At 41.9% G+C, this 19,960-nt stretch overlaps 1 protein-coding gene across 4 annotated transcripts; it reads left to right on the plus strand.

Annotated features, from left to right (window-relative positions):
* Nucleotides 1-2,201: 2,201 nt before the first annotated feature.
* On the plus strand, nucleotides 2,202-19,288 carry TLR5 (toll like receptor 5). 4 transcript variants are annotated; one of them, XM_030035028.2, is made up of 2 exons: nucleotides 2,202-2,287; nucleotides 15,125-19,288. In XM_030035028.2, exon 2 carries the CDS (start codon nucleotides 15,129-15,131, stop codon nucleotides 17,712-17,714), a length of 2,586 nt encoding a protein of 861 aa, XP_029890888.1. In that variant the 5' UTR covers nucleotides 2,202-2,287; nucleotides 15,125-15,128; the 3' UTR covers nucleotides 17,715-19,288. The 4 variants fall into 4 exon arrangements, with proteins under 4 accessions (XP_029890888.1, XP_029890889.1, XP_040984312.1 ...); XM_030035029.2 differs by lacking the exon at nucleotides 2,202-2,287 and adding an exon at nucleotides 2,995-3,021; XM_041128378.1 differs by lacking the exon at nucleotides 2,202-2,287 and adding an exon at nucleotides 10,948-11,518.
* The last annotated feature ends 672 nt before the right edge of the window (nucleotides 19,289-19,960 follow it).

Here is a 19,960-nt window from a genome sequence, read left to right on the forward strand (position 1 = left end):
CTGCTTAACACAGACACCTTGACAGAAAGACAACTTTTGTTTTAGTTTCCATCGTCTCTTGCAAGTGACAGAACACCAGGAGATGGTTGTGTAGGTGTGCCTTTTGTCATCAAAATATAACATGCTCATCTGCATCATTTGGAATTACATTACTTCCTCTATGCAAGAAGGCATTGAAAGATGTCAGTACAGTGCTACAGAAAATACAGCTGCATTAACAGACAACGTAGCGGTTTCTTTTCTCTCTGAGTTACACAAGTACAGTAGCTGAATATACTGGCATCTTTTATCGACTCCTGTGATTTACACATTTTAAGCTTGGAGGTTTTTAATAACTGAATCAAAAAGATTTAATCCAGAAGCAAGTCTGCAGTTGTAATAATAGTGTGTGAGCACTGTTCAGTGATAAATCAAAGTCAATGCACCAAACTAAAAAAACATCCGGGTTGGATTTCCAACCGTAACTTGGCAAGAGCTTTTGCAAAAAACACTCCTGTAAATTTGTGACCACTTGTTAGCAGCAGTTGACTGTACAACAAGCAGCAGTAAATACCTCGCTGCCATGCTGAAATGTGCATTTTATATTAAACAAAAAGATGCTTGAAGACTATAGCCATGAAAAGATAGCAGTCCTGCTTACTTGCTGCTTCAGCCACTTCTGAAATCTTTATTCACAATCTGAAACTGGCTTAGCTGGCACCTAAACTGTCACTGGGTTCTAGGCCTTGGCTTCAGTAACTTCAGTATAAAGCATCTCAGCCTTTTGTGTATATGGGCAAACAGTTAAAGGCCCAAGCTGACGGGATCCACAAAAACCTAGGTGTTTCCCACCTGCATCAACATGCTACAACAACAGGATTGTAACTGAAGTATCCACATTAGACACGCATTGAGATGTATAAACTGGGGGCAAACACGTCTAAATCCTGATGGTAGTTCTTACTGTCACCACCTGGAAAGAGGTGCTGTGGTGATAAGCTCAGTAGAAATGAGACTTAGTACAGACTTACTGTCTTTTCCTAATAATTACAGCTGAGTAATCCTGAAAATATTCAGAACTTCAGGTATCCAGTTCCATCTATTCAAAGTAAGAGAGAGAAGCAGGACCAAAGGGAAAATAAGTATTCTGTATCTGAGCATACGTATCACAACCATTTCCTCACACTGTAAATTTGCACAAAACAACGGGTACTTCCAGATACTTCTCTAATATCCTATGTGACCTGACGGAATTCTGTAGGACTTTTCCTAAAATAGTTTATCTGGCTTTGTCCGATTCCCTGTGTTTTGTTTAAACACAGAATTTCAAATTTAGCAAATTACTTCTCTCCAGATGCACAGGGCCTGTTTTCAGTGGCCTTACAACTATCGTTTCAGTGCTAGAGTGTGTTGTAATCTCTCACCCAATTTAACATTAGTAGAATATATCACACGCAACCAGAGAGGTGCATTAATACCATTAAAATACATATATCACTTATAAGTACTTAATACAGGAGTGACATAAGTATCAGTAATTAAAGGTACATAACCCAGATTAGCATGAAGACAGGCACTTTGGTGTCATCTCTGGCCCAATCGGTTCCATACAAAACACAGCAGCTTAAGCAGGAAAGAGTGAGAATTTCCTATCTAGATATCCTCATGGTCTGGTGGGACGTCAGGGGACATCAGGGACAGAAGCAGAGTTCAGATCCTATTAGGAAGAGAAAGGCTCCAGAAGGAGCGATCTGACCATTGAGTGGAGGGATAGGAGAAGGGTCTACGACTTGCTGGGAGTTGTGAGCAAGAGCTGCCTTGGGCAGCTCAGAAGAGGCCACTTTTTCAAACCGCATCAATTTCCAGAAATTGTATTTAAATGCAAAATGAAAATTTAAATTACTATAATTTTTAAAAATAAAAATTACCCTGTCCTCTCTTTTACACCCCCCCCCCCCTTTTCATTCCTGGACTCCTCTTTAAGAATTATAGTAACAGGCAAATAAATCACTTCAGCTACAGATCTATCCTTCAATCTTAACTTCTTTAGTAAGCCTAAGTATTCTACTTAGTATAAGGTAAAGTAGAAAATGGAATATAATGACCATTAGAGATAGGGTAAGAATGTGAGTAGCGGATCAGCCGCTTACAGTTAGCTTGGGCCAGATTAAGTGCGCACCAGAGGGTCAGCCATACTGGAGGTAAGAGACAGAGATGAACTGGCTCTTTCTACCTGCAAAAGACCAGAAGAAACAGCTCAAGCACCAAGCAGCCAGCAAACACAAATTTTCACATTGCTTAGACTGGGGTGAGTCGGTGTGATCGTCTTCTGCACACCAGAATGCTTACATTGAGCGAAGCCAGTAAAAGCTGGCTCCGTGCCCCGGCGGCACCCCTCCGCCTGGTTTCCCCTTCCCTGACCCCTTCTCGGTATGTAGCAGCTGGTCTTCAAAAGCCAGGGAGGATTTTCACCCTGCTGGGGAATTCACCTGCCCGTGTTTCTTCACTGCTGTCTCCACCTTTCTTCTTTTAGATTTTTTTTCCCGTTCCTTACCCGCATCACCACCGTTTTCCTCCATTCTTCACCCCCGCAGCACCCCACCTCAGCGCGGCGCTGGCCTTTCGTTACCGTCGCGTTCCACGAGTAAGCAAGCAGCTAGAAGTCCGAGTTCGTGTTTTCGGTCGCGGCGGGAGCTGACCGCCCTGAGGCAGGCTCCTTCAACCGGCAAGCGGCGATTTCCCCAGCCGCTCTCCGGGGCCGCCGGCCTGCCCCACACCGCGCAACGCCTCAGCCATTTCATACGGGCTGAGTTTTCGAAGACGCTTTCTCACAGCGGCCGGCTGGGGTGCGTGTGGAAGCGAGCAGGGTGACAGAGAGGCGGGTGTGCGCCTTCCCGCCGCCGGCCGTGGCGGCCCTGTCCCCCGCGGCCGTTGGGTTTCCGTTAACGGCCGCCCCGCCCCGGGGGTGGGGTGGCCGCAGGCCGGGGCGGCGGTGGCGGTGGCGCGCTGCGGGCCGGGCCGGGCCGGGCCGGGCCGGCGGAGGTGAGCGCGGGCGGCGTGAGGCGGCTGCCGGCCTCCGGCCCGGAGCGGGGGGTCCCGCTGCGGCCTGTCCCGAGGGGCGGCCAGGCCGGGCTGCGGGCGGGGAGCCGGCGGGGCGGGTGACAGAGCAGCAGGTGAGAACGGAGCGGCAGCCTTACGCAGGTCCTTCGCAGCCGACGCTTGTCCAAGGGTCAAGCTTCGCCTTCCCTTTTCGCCCTCTGCCTTTCCTCTCTGAGCCGCTAAGAAATAAGGCGTGTTATCCACCCCTAGGAGAATTTTTTGGCACCAGGGCTGCACTTCGCATTTTTCAAAGCAGTATGTTATTTGACATTTCCCCCCCCCAGGTTAGACAAGGATTGTTACACTCATTTTATGGGAAAAAATAGATACGTGGGGTATAAAGTTTCTAAAAGGTACAAAGGCATCGGAGGTAAGACTTGATGAGGCACAGCCTCACCTGCACCTGGTCTGGGAGAAGTCCAGCTTGCTGGATGTCAGCGGGGTTCCCCAGCCCTCACTTCAGTATTCAGGCATGAAGCATTCTGCTCTTGCAGATGCCCAGTAATGCCCGAGTCCGACAGGGCTGATGAGTCTGCATCTAATCCAGCTATGTGGCACAGGTGTTTTGATGTAGGCATGCTTCTAGCTCAGAGCCAGCCAAAAATGCAGCGGTGGGTGCTGCTTTGTTTTAAAATGGAGCCATCAACTGTTACTGTACACCTTTAATTCAGTGGCTGATGGCTAGGAGCATTCATCCAGGTCATGGGAGAGATCATTCAATTCCATCCTCTGCCTGAGGGCAAATGAGACGTCCATCTTCCTCCTAATTGGCAACAGGATCTTTTTGGCACTCTTCAGCTTCCTTTTGAAGCTGTGTCATTGTGCACAAACTTCTAGAAGTTGACTGAGATGGTAGAGGCAGGAACTAGAGTGGGGGCAAAAAGGGCCTCCAAGCTGTTCTCTGAGGATGGTTTCTGGGTTGAAAATGTGCATAGTCAGAATATGGAAACTGCCCAGAGCAGATCTCCTCCCTCCCCTCCCTTGGCCCCCGTACAAAGCATCCCCCAACCCCTCGTTAGCCTGAAACATGTCTTTGATTTAGTGAATCTTGTACATTATTCTCTCAGTTGGAAGAGCTGTAACCGAAGAGGAGGTGAGTGCCTCCGGTCCAAAATAACCAATGCTTCCACAGTTAATGGGTATTTGTGAGATAAAAGGGTTTGGTATTGCATTGTGCTGAAAACAGAATTGAGTGTAACTGTTTTACACAATAGATTAATGTGCTAAATGAAGACATTGCTAGCTTTCTCTCCAGAAGGAGCTGGGTCGGGACAGAATTTAAAATATAACCTGCTGGGGATTTCTGTTTTGTCAGTCCCTAGGCATCAGACTGCAGGTCTTCTATGGATTCAGAAATCAGGTGCCTATCTTTTTACATGCACTGCATGGAGTGTATGATTTCGTTTCCTGCTTCCACTCTAAATGCCTTTCATGCAGGTTAGCCTGTGTGACAGCTATTCTTCTTGGTTGGGTTGAGACCATCTTGTATGAGGATCATCAGTAGACAAGCACTTGACCTGGGATATATATGCAGGTGAGCCCTAGGACTCTACTACCATACTACATATTTCATATCAATGAAATAGCTAACTTGCCAACAGCCTTACACAGGAACTGTTTCAGAAAGGCTACTAGCTACTTTTCTACCTTTTTCACTTGTTAGGTCTCCTTTGCACAACAGGTTCTACAGTACAAAGTTATGTCAGCTATACTTGTCAGTGTAATTTTCACGTTCTTCTCCTCCACCAACAAGTTAAGAGCTAACTCAAATTTATTCTGATCTAAAGCCTATTTCAAAGAAATTCAGAAGGTATCCTTTCAATGTCTCCATTCCAGGAAAAAGTGGAGCGGGTTTCTAACTTCACTTAAATGCTGGGCAGATTGTCTGTCTGTCTTTCTTTTGTACTATATTTATGGTCCTTTTGTCACTGGACATTTGCAGCTTGTTATCTTTTGATAGCTTTTTAAAAACATATGTGCAAAAAACATATTTGCAAAAGCAAACATCTCTTTCTTACCAGTTCTGTTTGGCTCTACGTATTTTGGCACCAGTCTCCATACTCCTTTAATAGTTCCTTAATAAATAATGTGCCCAGATTGGGTTCCAGGAGTGCAGGTGTGGCAACCGTGCCATTTCCCTTCCGGCTAGCCATTTAGTCATCTTTGCTGACTTCAGCTACTGAACCATTACCACTGTTTTGTGCCTGACCACTATTTCACAGGCATGACAGTGCTGATGAGCTTTATAAAAAGGTTAGCTTTGCAGGTAAGGCTGTACAGAGCTCTGCTTGTGACCCTAGGAGTTACAGTCTGAATGCTGCTTCTCCACTTATTGCTGCTTTCTCAGGAATTTCTGTTCCATCTGTGAAAGCTGGCCTCCTGTAAGTTAAAAACTCAGCTGTCATTCTTAAGAGTCCTTTCCTATTACCACTTTGATCTTTTCCAGGTGAGATTTTTAATCCTGGCTGCTTCTATTTATCCTGCAAGCACAAAAAAGGACATTTTATCCCTAGGCTAAATCCACTTTGTGAAAAACACAGTCCAAAATGATAGCTAAGAGGGAAAGGAAACCAACAGGAAGGAAACGCTACTTCCCTGGGGTAGCTTCTGGTCTAGACCAGGCAGTTATCACATGACAGTTTTCAAAGAGAAAGAAAGTCAACACGGATTCAGGGTGTGAGGCAAGAATACCTGAGTGGTGACTATGACCGCCCACGGGTTGTTTGTGCAGCTTTGAACAAGCATCTCTGCTGGGAAACAACTGTAGCACCAAGTTGAAAAAAAAAAAAAAAACAAACCAGGAACCTTCACTGTCCTCACTGAAGCCTCGAGAAGTTCATTTCCTTAGGACCTGGAAGAGCATAAGAAACCTTGTCGGTCCTCTTCTCAAGCCTAGCTGAGGCTCTCTCTGCCTTCATCATCCCCTGTCAGACACAGGGGCAGAGAAGCCCGTGCTTCTGGGGGCTGGCAGATGGACCAGTGCTCAGCGCTGGGGCGCTTCACTGGAACAACTGGCCCAGCTGGCTGGTAGATACAGCAGCCTATTACCACTCAGCCATGCTGACAGGACAAAGCTGAGCTGTAAGATACAACGAAACGCATGTACAGCTTGTTGGCAGTTAGGGCTGAAATGGTCTCTCAGAGTTTAGCAGTGTGAGCAAACTGCTTGCGGCACGTGGCAGGGAAAAGAGCAGGCTGGCTCTGCTCAAGAGGGAGACGCTCAAAACAGTGCTAGCAGCTAAAAACAACTGCGCTGGGGCCAGGGGCTGGAGTCTGGGGCTACAGCACCCTCCCTGTGCCTATCCTGAGAAGATAGAAGACTCCTGTCCCCCTGAAAAATAGCCCAGAGCATGTTTTAGTCTATACTTCCAAGTTTATTTTCCTAGCCTTCTGGAGACTGCTTTCTTTTAAATAACTGTTATAATAATAATAGAGGAATTGCACTGTCTTTGTGTGTCCACATCATATAATCTGAGGGGATATAAAAACAAATAAATAAATACAAATAAATCTAGATGATGAACAGGAACACTAGATCATTACATCCCATAGGTAGCTTCTGATTACACAAAGCAGTGGCTGTTTTTTATAGTCCTTCTGCTCTGTCAGGTCAGTAAATGCCTTATTGTCTTAGGTTTTCCCCATCATTGATAGGAACTGTTACAATACTCACCTGCCTTATAAAATGCTTCCTGATTTTAAGTTGCAAAATGATGTATTTGAGTTAAGCACCCAGCATCTTAAGGGAGAGGCTGAGGGGGTGGGAAGGGGCACATTCATTAATTATCTAATGAATGAAGTTGTTTCTTTTTTAGATAGTAATTGGCTAGAGGGGCCCCATGAGGAAAAGCGTGTTTACACTGCACAGCTTTTTATGAGCACAAATGCATATATTATGATGGCTTAGAGCCTGGGCAAAAGCTTGGAACTTTATTTTTGTTTCAGTAAGTAGATTTGATCTAATCAGATAACAGCAGCAATACAAATTTTCACAATAGCAGTTGGCCTTTATCTGGCCAGTCTAAGAACAAAGGCTTACTGTTTGTGATATACCTTTCAAGGTCTTTTTTATGGCCTAGATAAATATTACAAACAAACTCCTTGTCAGTAGGCTTTCTGTTCCATTAAAAGAAAAAGGGTGCTCTTTGAAGGTGTTTGGGTTTATTTCTGAGAAATTTTACCACGAGCCAAATACAAACAGTCCTTCACAATCAGTGTGTATCACCAGCCTCTGGGAAAGATGCCCGTAATTGTTGCCAGGAGTGAAGAAAAGATTAATGATATTACGGTATTAGATGAGGATATTTTACTTGTTCTGCACTTTCTCCAAGAAGTAGGAATGAGTCTCAATTCCCTACAGAATTGTGACATGTGAATATATAGGGAAGACTTAACAGGGAGACTCTTTCATTTGGATGGCAGGAAGGGACCCAAGAATTGAAGAATGAGATTGAGACACTCTATCAAAATAGATTGAGTCTATTCAGGTGAATTTCAGCAGATTTTAGGCGGCCAAGTCCCCAAAATCTGATCCAAAATGCCCTTCCTTCAGTCATAAACCCACATGGCACCACCATTTCTGCTGCTGCTCCCAGTACATGTAAGCCATTGCACAGGAGCACCCCAGGGTGAGGAGCCTTGCACAGCGATGGCAGAGGTTGTAGACATCCATATGAAGAACATGTCCCCAAGCAGGCCTCCTCGGGGGAGCCTGCATGGAGCACTTCTAGCAGAGCTGCAACTTTGGGTCTAGTGCAGGGCATACTAGATGCCATGGACATTTTCTTTCAAACTTTAGCCAAGGAAAGGAGAGGTCTTTGATATTATGACCCAGTTAGACCATTAAAGGAAGTGGAAGACCTGAATAGTTAGCCTTCCTCAGTCTGAGAAGCTTCAGTCTGGGTCTCACTCAAGGAAACTGCTTTAACCACGAGGCTATAAGCACGTAAGTATGTTAGGCAACAGTACCTTTTATCTCTCCTGCAGAAGCTTGGCAGTGCAAACAAGAATGCAAGAGCTGTGAGGATTTTTGGCCGAGCAGGGGTTGGAAGATAAACTCCTTGAATAATTTTGGAATAGAACATTGCTTGCTTGATTTTGGTTGTTTAGTCCAAAATGCTAGTTTAGTTAAAATCCATAACCAGCCTTCATCTTTAGAGTCCAGTGTTGAGTACAGAATTAGCAACTGATGTTACTGTCCTCTACTTCCCTTTGTCAGTACATGCCTCCAGCATAATGTTGCATCCAATCAGTATTCCCCTTGTTTTGCAGAATTGGAGAACTATAGTTAACTCCTCAGTTCTTTTAGCATCTCCTTCTACTTTGAGGTGCCAGTTTCCAAAGTTACAGCCTCTAGCCTCAACAGCTTTGACCCATTCTCAGAAAACTTGAACATCATAGGTAACCAGCCCAGCTGTTCTAGATAGAGGAAGTCTCATCCCCATGACATGTAAACAATAGACAAGTTTCCATTGTTTGCGGTGGGGTTTGCTTGTTATTCTCCTCTTCTTTTTTTTGGTTTTTTTTTTCAAGTCTGCTTCATTCTGTTTGGGTGTTTCCACAGAAGGGTCAATGCAATCCAAGTAAGACAGGAGCTGCGCTAGCCATGTACAAGGAACAGAGCACATAATTGTGTGTGGACTGCGTTAGGTTTGTGCATGCTTTCTAGTCTTCATTCCAAGACATTGATCAGGGGTTACTTTTCAGACTGGGCGGCTAACAGCCAAAATTCCCCAGGCAGATAACCTAAGTCTTACCTTTACATCCAGACTAAATAGCAATGTGGAAAGAGGACAGATGCAGTAGGTCATACTAATGTAGGAGTTAAACCCCCTTTATATGCTGGTGCACTTGGTCCATGCCACAGCCGAAGTATAGTGAAAAGAGAAAGGGACTGAAGAAGAAAAGATGGAGATGGGAACTGAGATCATTCATTGACATATCAAGACTCAGGTCAGGAGTAGAGTCTCACAGAGGCTCCTGCAGCACTTCTGGGTTGGCTCAGCCGTCCCACACTGCTGAACTGTGAGAGACCATTTCAGCCCTAACTGCCAACAAGCTGTATGTGTGTTTCTTTGCATCTTACAGCTCAGCTTTGTCCTGTCAGCATGGCTGAGTGGTAATAGACTGTTGTATCTACCACAACCCCTTTCCTGGAGCTGTTCCAAGCACCTTATATGCCACATGGCCAAAGATCAGTTACAGATGTACAAAGATCAGGTATTTAAACTTTAATGCTATCAGAACATGAACATTTTCCTAAGATTTATTCTCAAAAGTAAACTGGGTTTGAAAGAGGAGGGAGGAGAGAAGAAAGGATTTCTTTCGACTTTTTGGGGATTCTTGTTCCAGAACTTGCAGACTGAATCAAGATCCCTTTGAAATCCCAGAGTCCTCCTAGCTGAGATTATCTATGCTGAGTCAGGCTTAACCTGAAACTAAGCAAAAATGTCCCCACTTACCCAAAGGTTCCAAACTCCTCCTGTTCATTGTTTCCCTTTCCCAGTGGCTCTCTCATGCCTATGTTCTTTGTACCTGCAGCTGATTTCTTTATTGATACTGTTTGTGAGTGCTGCACTTTGCCAGCTTCTGGCAGAAAGATCTGGGGTTAACTAACTCTCCTAGGAATCAGTTAATCCCTTGTCCCAAAAGGATTTAACAACTGACTGTTGTTTCTGGTCTGGGAAAGACATCCTGCGACCTTTGTCAGTAATGTTGGATGCCGTGTAGAGGCACAGTACACCAGAACAATTTCATAATAAAAGCATAACTACTTCAAGCAGAATTCAGAAGCTGTATATATACAGGAACCCCAACTCATTATATCACAACTGTAAACATGTCCATCCCTATCAGGCAGGACAGCTGCTCTGGTGAATGTAAGAGAGGGACAGAAGCTGGCAAGAATGTATTTATGTTAGTATCTAAAAATCAGAAGCAAAACATTTGAAATTATATGATTTTCTACACAGAAACATGTATTGCTGATTTAGATTATTTCAAATCTTAGAATTTGTCAGAAAGCAGAAGTGTGGCACCAGTCTGTCTAGAAACTTATTCATAAACACTGCTGCAAACTCAGTGTAGTTTAGGTTAGATTAATATAAAACAGTCTCTGTTCAGTTAGCTGGACTCTGGACATATAGAAGTTGGCTTAAATATATTTTCAAAACATTCACAAGAAAAGTTGTATGCTGCTGATGAACGTGTTCATATCAAATTTTAAGTTAAATCAGTGTAATTTTATACACAAGCCCATCTCACTATTGAAAAAAATAGCAAGGGACGATTAAGATGGTCTTTGTCTCTTCAGTGCCTCAAGTTTTTGGGTATAGAGGGGAGAAAAGACGACTATCTTCTATGCATTGATTTTACAGGCAAGAAATACACCCTGAAGTTGTTTAATCCTGTCTGTCTTTCTTCCCTTTCTCTGGGGAGCTTTTGTGCTACCTGTGATGACCAATGCTGTTTCACAGAAAGGCATCAGGGTAACAGCAGCACTCATGCAGACTCCAAGTGAGCTCTCACATCTTTCTGTCCAAACAGCAACACCCTTAGCTATGAAGCTAAAGGGAAAAAAAGCCTTCCAACTTGGCAGTAGGATTAATGTTTATCCCTTAATCCTTAATCCTAAAGCAGGCTTGCGGCAATTAAAGATGAGATTCTCACACACTCACCAAAAGATAATGCTACCTTTATTTTATATGTAAATATATATATATATGTGTGTGTATATATACACACACACACACACCCTATTCATCTGTGATTCAGTGACCTACAGAAAACAGCCTGGATGTTTTTGTGAAAATTAGCATGAGCAAAAAATTTACTTTTTTTTTTGGTGCAGGTAATGAAAAATTTACCAGTTTTACCTGTCTTCACCTTTTTATCCACCGACCACATCCCGAACACCTAAATGACCAGTATTCTTGGTCACTGGACTTCATCTTTGTGGAATTATTTCAAGGAGTCTGTGCTTGTGGTGGGCACACAATTCCTCTGGCTGACTGAGTCGTCATCTAGGAAAAATCTCCTTAGGAGGATATCATGGTCACTGCAATAGGTTATTGAAAAGATTTTTAAACTCTTTAAATCTTACTGATGATTGTATCAGACTGGTCTTCTCTAGAGTCCACCCAGATAGCCAGCGCCTCTGCTGCCTGGTTCCCCAAAACCTATGGCTGACAACTGAGAACCATTTAGGCCCGCTGCTCATTTTCATAAGCACATATGGTACCATGTCTGTTCACTTCCACTGGCGTGTGCTGGTTCACATTTGACCTAGGGTTATGTGGCGGAAGCACGGGAGGCTGCTGAAGAGAGTAAGCATGCTACTGAATGCTGCATAAAACCACTTCTGAGACCAAAATTTTCCTTTCAGACCACTCTTTTAAAAAGCAAGCAAATACTCTCGACCATCAGCAAGGACAAAAATAGGGTATGTAACCTGTTCTTTATTTATGTGGACTCCAGTGCATTTTTGTTGCGGGTGTGGAAGGGGGAATGGCAAGTGCTTTCTAACTCTCCATGGGAGAGTTGTTACTCTAACTTCTTTCCTGGCTTGTGTACATCAAAAAGGAGACAGTCTTAGTCCTCCCCTTCAGCTATACTTCAGGCCCTGCTTACTGACAGCCTCTGTGGATATCCTAAGGTGTACACAGCTGTGCTGAGATGGACAGGCACTACTACAACATCCACTCTCAGGTACTGCCAGTTCCCTTCCTTTCTTGCTGTGCTAGTGAAGGTTTCTAGGTATAGAAACCAAGCTAACAAAACTGAGTTTTAAAAAAAAGTTAAAATAGTGTAGGACAGTTCCGGATGACTGAAAGCATCTGCATCAGCCTTCCCTGATCCAGACACACATTTCCTGAGGAGGCTGAGACCAGAGCTAGAGTATTTGCATTCTGTATGCACTTGCTTGCTGCCTTTAGATCTAGGTAGAATATCCACCCTGCGTTGTAAAAGTTCTTTCCATTGCTCAGAAACATACCCTGCTTAGGACTTTCCATCCCAAAAGCATTTGCTGCATTTTTCCTCACCCTCCTACTGTTCCCCTTCCCTTTACTGCTTACCCCTTCTGACAGCAAGGCAGTAGAAGGAGACAAAATCTTACATGCTGAGCTCTGGTTCTCTGAATTTCATTGCTCCAGTTTTCAATAACAAATGAAGCATTTACACATCCCTTCATTTCCATGTCCATGCACAGGCATGTAACTGAATGGGATGATCATAATTTTGTGGGAAGAATATTCTTCCCAAAAGGTTTTAGGTGCTAACGTACAATGGTGAAGGGTTGTATAAAATGCTACATGGAGGAATTCTGTTAAATTAAAAATCTTTGCTGTCCTCATGACAGCAGTAAGAGGCATTACTTACTGCCAGCATCCTCCTCCTGCTCATGGAGGGCCAAGATTTGGGGGAAAAGGTAGTAACTTATGCAGAAAAAATTGAGGGAGCAAAGAGTTTACAAATGAAATCTTCCTTGTCACCAAACCAGAGCAGAGATGAAGTGTAACAACTGTTAAGAGATTGTTAGAGACTTCTTTAACTTACAAGAATGTGGAAAAGCAGGTAATTGTAAAAGCAAAGTTGGCTAGAAATATTTCACCATTTTCTTATTTTCCTAATAATAAAAATAAAACTTATGTTTTTAAATTTAAAAACAACATTTTCTAATTCTTCCACTCTAAACATTTTGAGCTTTTTCTTGTGGTAAGGTGATACACATGTCTATTAAATTTTGACTTCCAAAGTACTTTCTGTTTGTCACTTCTTTTGGTGATGCTGTGATTTTGCCCAAGCTTTAAAAACCAGCAATAGCATTTGGGCAAATACAAGGAATGGAAATGTAAACATCTGAAACATAAATGTAATTTAAAACTATTTGTGCTAAACATCTTATAGTGTGGTGTCAACACTATAACAGTTAACATATAATAAAAGGGAAACTTGGTGTTTTGTTTTCATGGTTCAAGCAAAGTAAAAAGTAAACAAGATCTTGAATGAACTGCTGTATGTTTAGTTGAGTCTTTTTTAATAACCTACAACATTTTGTAGTCACAAAGACAAACATAGTATAGCTTACTGTTTATAACGTCCCCTTTTAACAGCGCATGCTAGGTCAAAAAAAGCGGGTAGAAACGACAATTATTTTCTAGTACTAGGAATTATTCCCCATAGTTGCAGTTAAAATATCTTAGCAGAATTTTGATACTCACTGCCTGCAATTTGCTTTTCTTTGCAGCACATCCTAAATTCTTTAGTGAGACAAAATGTGAATGAAATTTGAATGCCAGGACTTCAGAATTCAGCACTCTATCCTATATTCATAGTCTCTTTTACTTTCAAGTAACCAGATCTTGTCCCAAACCCATGAAATTGTCTGAAAAAATGACAAGATTAGTATTTTAAGTTGCAAGGTATGTGTGTTTCCCACTTGGTCTTTGAGCCTCTAGGGTGGAAATCTGCAGACTCACCCTAGTAGTCACAGTTGTTACAAGTTAAGGTTTTAGTATAATCAGATGACTTTGAGAACATCACCAAAAACATTAGGTACAGTAAGACTGCATCAGTTAGGAGATTCAATGGTACCATAATACCCTTGTACTTCCTATTTAGCAGATTGTCTCTAAAAAATGGCCAGCTCTTTCACTTGGTATTTACAATGAGGCTATCATAGTGGTTTCTACTGACATACTTTTTCATTTCCCAGAAATCACTTTGTATGATGGCAACAAGCATAAGATGATTTTAGTTCAAGTGTAATATTCTGCATAGAATTTTGTACTTGTGCTTTAAAGCAGCAGTGTGCTTAAATCATAATAATTATTAGCGGGGTTTACCTTTTTTTAATTACTAGCTCAAAGTCCAACTTTCTTCCTCTCTGAAGTAAATCTACTTTGCAGACATTAGATGGCCATTGGGGGTTTGGTTCCACAAGGATTTACACTTACCAATTTTTAAGCAGATTGTGCTGGAGGTCACAAAAATTCTTCCATTGGGTTGTCATTTCATTTCAATAAATGCTTTTCTAAAAGCAGAGGCAGACGGTTGCAGTCTTAGAAGTTTTTTTTAAACTACAGTACACAAACAACCACTTTAGGGCTAATAATTTGCTCTGTTCCTTACCATGCTCAATAAAAACAGACCTTCCTTGTTTTGAAGAGGGTTCTGTCTCAGATAAAGAGAGAGGCAGGCAGACAGATGGCATAATGCAAGGAAAATCCAGCATGGGAATAAATTAATAAATGGATTAATCAGTGAGCTGCATGAATTATGTTATGCACCTGTTTATATAACTTAGGAATTTAAAGTTCAGGAAATGTAGTTTTTCATAAAATGTGAAATCTTGCAGCACAGTTTCAGGCTACTGTGTTTTTTCTTTTCCTTCACTATTAGCCTTGTTCCTGCCTATACTTTCAGAACTATTTTACAACCCTTTTAAGAACAATTTCAGATTGCAGGGTTAATCTGAGGCTCAAGGAGCCCCAAAAGAGGTCCCCCTTTTAAAAATTCATGGCTGTTAAGCACTTCTGTGTGACAGCAACTTGAATTCCAAATAGCGTCATTGCCCTCACAAGGAGAGCGCTCAGGGGAAGAGCAGCATTGGCCTGCTCTGTTGAGATGACTGGATGACTGCACTTTACTTTGGTAATCCAAACTGTTTAAACCCCTTTGGATAACTGATTACGGAATTAAGCTAATACACCAACATTATCAGTTCCATGACACAAATTAAATAGCTAGGCCAAGATTTTCACACTTACTTAGTGGGGTTTTGGTGCTGCCCTTAAGGTACTTAAAGGAGGGTTACTTTTCAGGTCATAGGAGTTGCTTGCATCTGTTTGGGACCCATCTTCTGACCAGCCAGCCTATCAGATGATGCCTGTTAGACTTCAGAGAAAGGATAAATCCCAAATCACTAGTAATTTTTAGTGTGACATTAGTCTTTTATTCTACAACTGTTAAAAATGTGCTCTACAACTTACTGCATAGATAGCCAACTACAGAATTAATGCTTACTATTTTCACTTTTTTCACATAGATTCATGATGTTACATCAACAGCTAGTACTCGCCTTTGGAATATCACTAGCTAGTGATATATGTGCATTTAGAAGCTGTTATTCAGAAGCCCAAGTCTCCCTATATTATTCCTGCAACCTCACAGATATTCCACTTGTGCCAAAGGATACAGTGAAGCTTTTGCTAACTTTCAACTATATCAGACAAGTGACTGCAACTTCATTTCCACTGCTGAAGCGCTTATTGTTGTTGGAAATCGGAATGCAGTATGTCTATCCTGTTACCATAGGAAAAGGAGCTTTCAGGAACCTGCCAAACCTTCGTGTCTTAGACCTGGGATTCAACAGGATTCTTCAGCTGGATCTTGATGCTTTTGTGGGCTTGCCAAGTCTGACTGTACTCCGTCTGTTTCACAACGACCTTGGAGATTCCATCCTGGAAGAACGTTACTTCCAAGATTTGAGCTCGTTAGAAGAATTGGATCTTTCAGGGAACCAAATCACAAAACTTCAGCCTCATCCCTTATTTTATAATCTAACATTCTTGAAAACTGTGAACCTGAAATTCAACAAAATCTCCAACTTGTGTGAAAGCAATCTTACCAGCTTCCGAGGAAAACACTTTTTATTTTTTAGCCTCAGTTCTAATAATTTGTACAAGACAGATGAAATGGCCTGGGCCAAATGCCCAAATCCTTTCAGAAATATTACGTTTAACTCACTAGACCTTGGTGAAAATGGCTGGAGCACAAAGAAAGTCCAATATTTCTGTACAGCCATTAAAGGGACTCAAATTGGTTCTTTAATATTTAGGTCTCATACAATGGGTTCAGGATTTGGCTTTAATAACTTAAGAAATCCAGATAACGATATGTTTGCAGGACTAGCAAGAAGCGGTCTTCGTTTGCTTGATATTTCAAATGGTTACATTTTCTCTCTCAATTCTTTAACCTTTCAAAGCCTTGGTGATCTCGAATTGCTGAACCTTTTCAAAAACAAGATAAATCAAATCCAAAGGCAAGCATTTTTTGGCTTGGGAAACCTAAAAACTCTCAATCTTTCAAGTAATCTTTTAGGCGAGTTGTACGATTATACTTTTGAGGGTCTACATAGTGTAATGTATATTGATTTACAGCAAAATCACATTGGGATGATTGGTGAAAAATCATTCAGTAACTTAGTAAGTCTGAAAATAATTGATCTCCGAGACAATGCCATTAAAAGACTCCCTTCCTTTCCACATCTGACCTCTGCCTTTTTAGGTGACAATAAGCTAATGTCTGTAGTTGGCACAGCAATAGCAGCAACACACCTTGAATTAGAAAGAAATTGGTTGGCAAACCTGGGTGACCTGTATATTCTTTTCCAAGCACCAGATGTGCAGTATATCTTCTTAAAACAGAATCGCTTCTCTTACTGTGTGAAAAGTGATAATGTTATAGAAAACAGTCAGTTAATCTATATGGATCTAGGCGAAAATATGTTACAGCTTGTGTGGGAGAGAGATTTATGTCTGGATGTGTTCAGGGCACTGTCCAAACTTCAGGTTTTACATCTGAATAACAACTACCTTAGTGCTCTTCCACAGGAGATTTTTAGAGGTCTAACATCTCTAAAAAGACTTAATCTAGCTTCCAACCTATTGTCTCATCTTTCTCCTGGGCTTTTTCCACAAAGCCTAACAAACCTAAACTTGTCTGGAAACCAGCTTTTTTCGCCTGAGCCTGAAGTCTTTATGATTTTGAGTATTCTGGATATAACACATAATAAGTATGTCTGTGACTGTACTTTAAAGAGCCTACTAGTGTGGCTAAATGAAACCAATGTCACCCTAGCTGGCTCACAATCTGACAGGTACTGTGTATACCCACCTGCATTTGCAGGGGTACCACTGTCATCTCTGACATATGATGGCTGCAATGAAGATGAACTCCAGCAGACACTCAGGTTCTCAGTATTCATCTTCACCTCCATCACTCTTCTAATGTTTCTGATGGCAGTCATCATTTTTACTCGCTGTCGGGGGATTTGTTTTGTCTTGTATAAAACGATCACAAAAAAAATGATAGACAGCCATCCACAAGTGGCAGATAAAAGCAAATACAGATATGATGCGTATTTGTGCTACAGCAAAAATGACTTTGAATGGGTCCAGAATTCTTTGCTAAAGCGCCTGGATTCACAGTATTTTGATAAAAACAGATTTACCTTGTGCTTTGAGGAAAGAGATTTCTTGCCTGGGGAAGAACATATCAACAATATTCGTGACGCCATTTGGAACAGCAGGAAAACAATCTGCATTGTGACCAGGCAGTTTCTCAAAGATGGGTGGTGCGTGGAAGCCTTTAATTTTGCCCAGAGCAGGTACTTCTGTGATCTGAAAGATGTCCTAATTATGGTAGTGGTTGGGTCACTTTCTCAATATCAACTGAGGAAATACAAACCAATTCGAAACTTTCTACAAAGGAGTCGATATTTGCAGTGGCCTGAAGATTATCAAGATGTAGACTGGTTTTTACATAATCTTTCTTGCCAAATTCTGAAAGAAAAAAAAGTGCAAAGGAAAGCCAGTGGTATAGAGCTGCAGACTGTAGCAACACTCTCGCACTGATAGTGTATCAGTTGCTTGTCTCTTACCTCTCTAATTGTTTTACCCCTGTTTGTTCAGGTATGTGTCTTCAGGGGGTAGTTCAGGATCATTTTAATAAAAGTCTGACTCAGTGTTCACTGTTACAGAACCTGCACCTATTATGTCGATGGTGACATAGTCCTTGAGTGTACTATTCATCTCGGTTTATACATTTATTCCACAAAAGCTTACCAAAATAATTTCAGTATGGCCTCAGTGAGTTTTTCACTGTAGTGAGGAAGCAGGAATAGGAGGTTTTATAAGGCTGTCTGTCTTGACCTTAGCTGCAAACAAATAATACCATCTTAACTATTTTGATAGAGATTAAAAAGTACCCATGTGAATGCCATTGTTTGAATGTAGATGTGTCTGTGGCTAATCTAATTTACTCTCAGTGCACCAGTATACAGGATTTCTATTGATAAAATTACTCCAGCAAAATATTACTTCCTTCTCAATTAGTGTAGTCATTCAGGAACAGAAAAGGGCTAAACCTTGGAAAATTTTCCAGGCAGCACGGGGGAGCAGATTAAAAAAGGGATTGACTGTGCTGATGAGCCCTGGGTGTCGCTGTTGGCTCAGGTAACAGCTAGGGCTGCCTCAACTCCTCCTGCCTCCCATCCACTGCACCTGCTGGCATTAGGGACAAAATGCTGCTGCAGAGGGAGGTCTGAAAAAGAACCAGCAGCCCTGGCTTCCCAGAGCCCCCGTGGGCTGTCAGAAAAACCACCACCTGCATTTCAACTCTCTGCATTTCTTACATTTCTGTGAAAACATCTCACCTTTTTCCTTTTTTTCCCCAACCAGTCCAAATATTTATAGGCATACTTTAAAGTCAGAGGTTATACCAGGGATTATTTCACATAAAAACCACTGACAGCCAAAGCAGGAATGAATCTGTACAATGAAGATCATGTGCAGATCTAGGCTGTTAGCCTATGGATCTGTACATGGTGTAAGAGATGGGAATTTTAAAAGCATACCTAAGAAATTGTATTTGAATGAATGTCAAAAACCATTTTTGGTCAAGTGTTAATTGAGACCCCTCTTCAGTTAGGACCTTAGTGTATACTTACAAGACACTCCTATCATTTCAGATACTTAAAACTTACTTCTGCTAAACTATGTATGCAGGAATGACAAGTAGATGCAGAGATTACTGAGATGGCTTTAACCAAGGCTTCTCCATTTTGTTTGAAACGCTTCTGTCTATTTCATGGTTATGCCACTGGTGAGAGGTGGCTACATAAAACTTGCATTTACTTCAGTCTTTGGAAAGGTCTGACTTTTTACATAAAGGTTTCAATAAAACCTTTGGATGAAATTTCATTGTCTGCCTCCGTGTTTATATACCATTTTGGAAACTTAAAAAGATCAAACCTACGTCAAGAGCAGCTGGGAAAACTTCTTTCTACCACTGAGGCAGCTTAGAAACATAGAAGTAGCCCAGCCCCCATCTGCCCCTTGCAAATACTATTGCAAGGGGTCTACAAAAGGCAGTAAAAGGATTTTTGGAGAACACGCTACTGAACCATTCCTGATTGTGGAGTGGTTTACAGGCATATGAATAACTGTGGTGTCAAATTTTAAAGAGATTCAAAATAACTTTCTCTTTTACTCACTGTGAAACCGCTCCAAACCTGAGACTGTCAGAACAAATGCAGTTGGTACAGTCTGTCCCATACAGTGAAAAATTGACTTCAAATAGATCATAGGACCCTGATCACCACCTCTGTAGAGTCACCTATTCTTAAATGACAAAGCCTGGGGAACTGTTGAGAAAGGGCTTGTGCAGACTCCTCTGCTCAGCAGGAACCACAAAAGCATCCTGTACAAAAATGGAGAATGACTATGCTTGATGAATTAAGGCCATAAATTGAGCCTCAACCTCATAACTATTGATCAGATTCCCTTCAGGCTCGCTGGGAATGTTACTGCTCTATTAGAATTTTATGGCTCCTCAGTTAAGGATACTCTCTCATCAGTTTTACTCACCTTCCTCAGTGAAAGACATTAACTTGTTGGAGAGTGTCCAGAATAGGGTGTGAAGTGTGGCACTGGCTCTAAAGCAAGCTATTAAGATGGAAGCTGGTGAATTTATTTGCAGTAGCAGCACAGGGAATATTCAGAGGACAGTGACTCAGTGCCACATGGTATCAGCTCAGATATTTAATAGTAGAAGCCTTCCCCCACCATTGCAACATATATTACAAACATTAACTGGTCAA

The sequence above is a fragment of the Aquila chrysaetos genome, chromosome 13, assembly GCF_900496995.4.
Source record: "Aquila chrysaetos chrysaetos chromosome 13, bAquChr1.4, whole genome shotgun sequence".
NCBI classification, from domain to species: Eukaryota; Metazoa; Chordata; class Aves; order Accipitriformes; family Accipitridae; genus Aquila; species Aquila chrysaetos.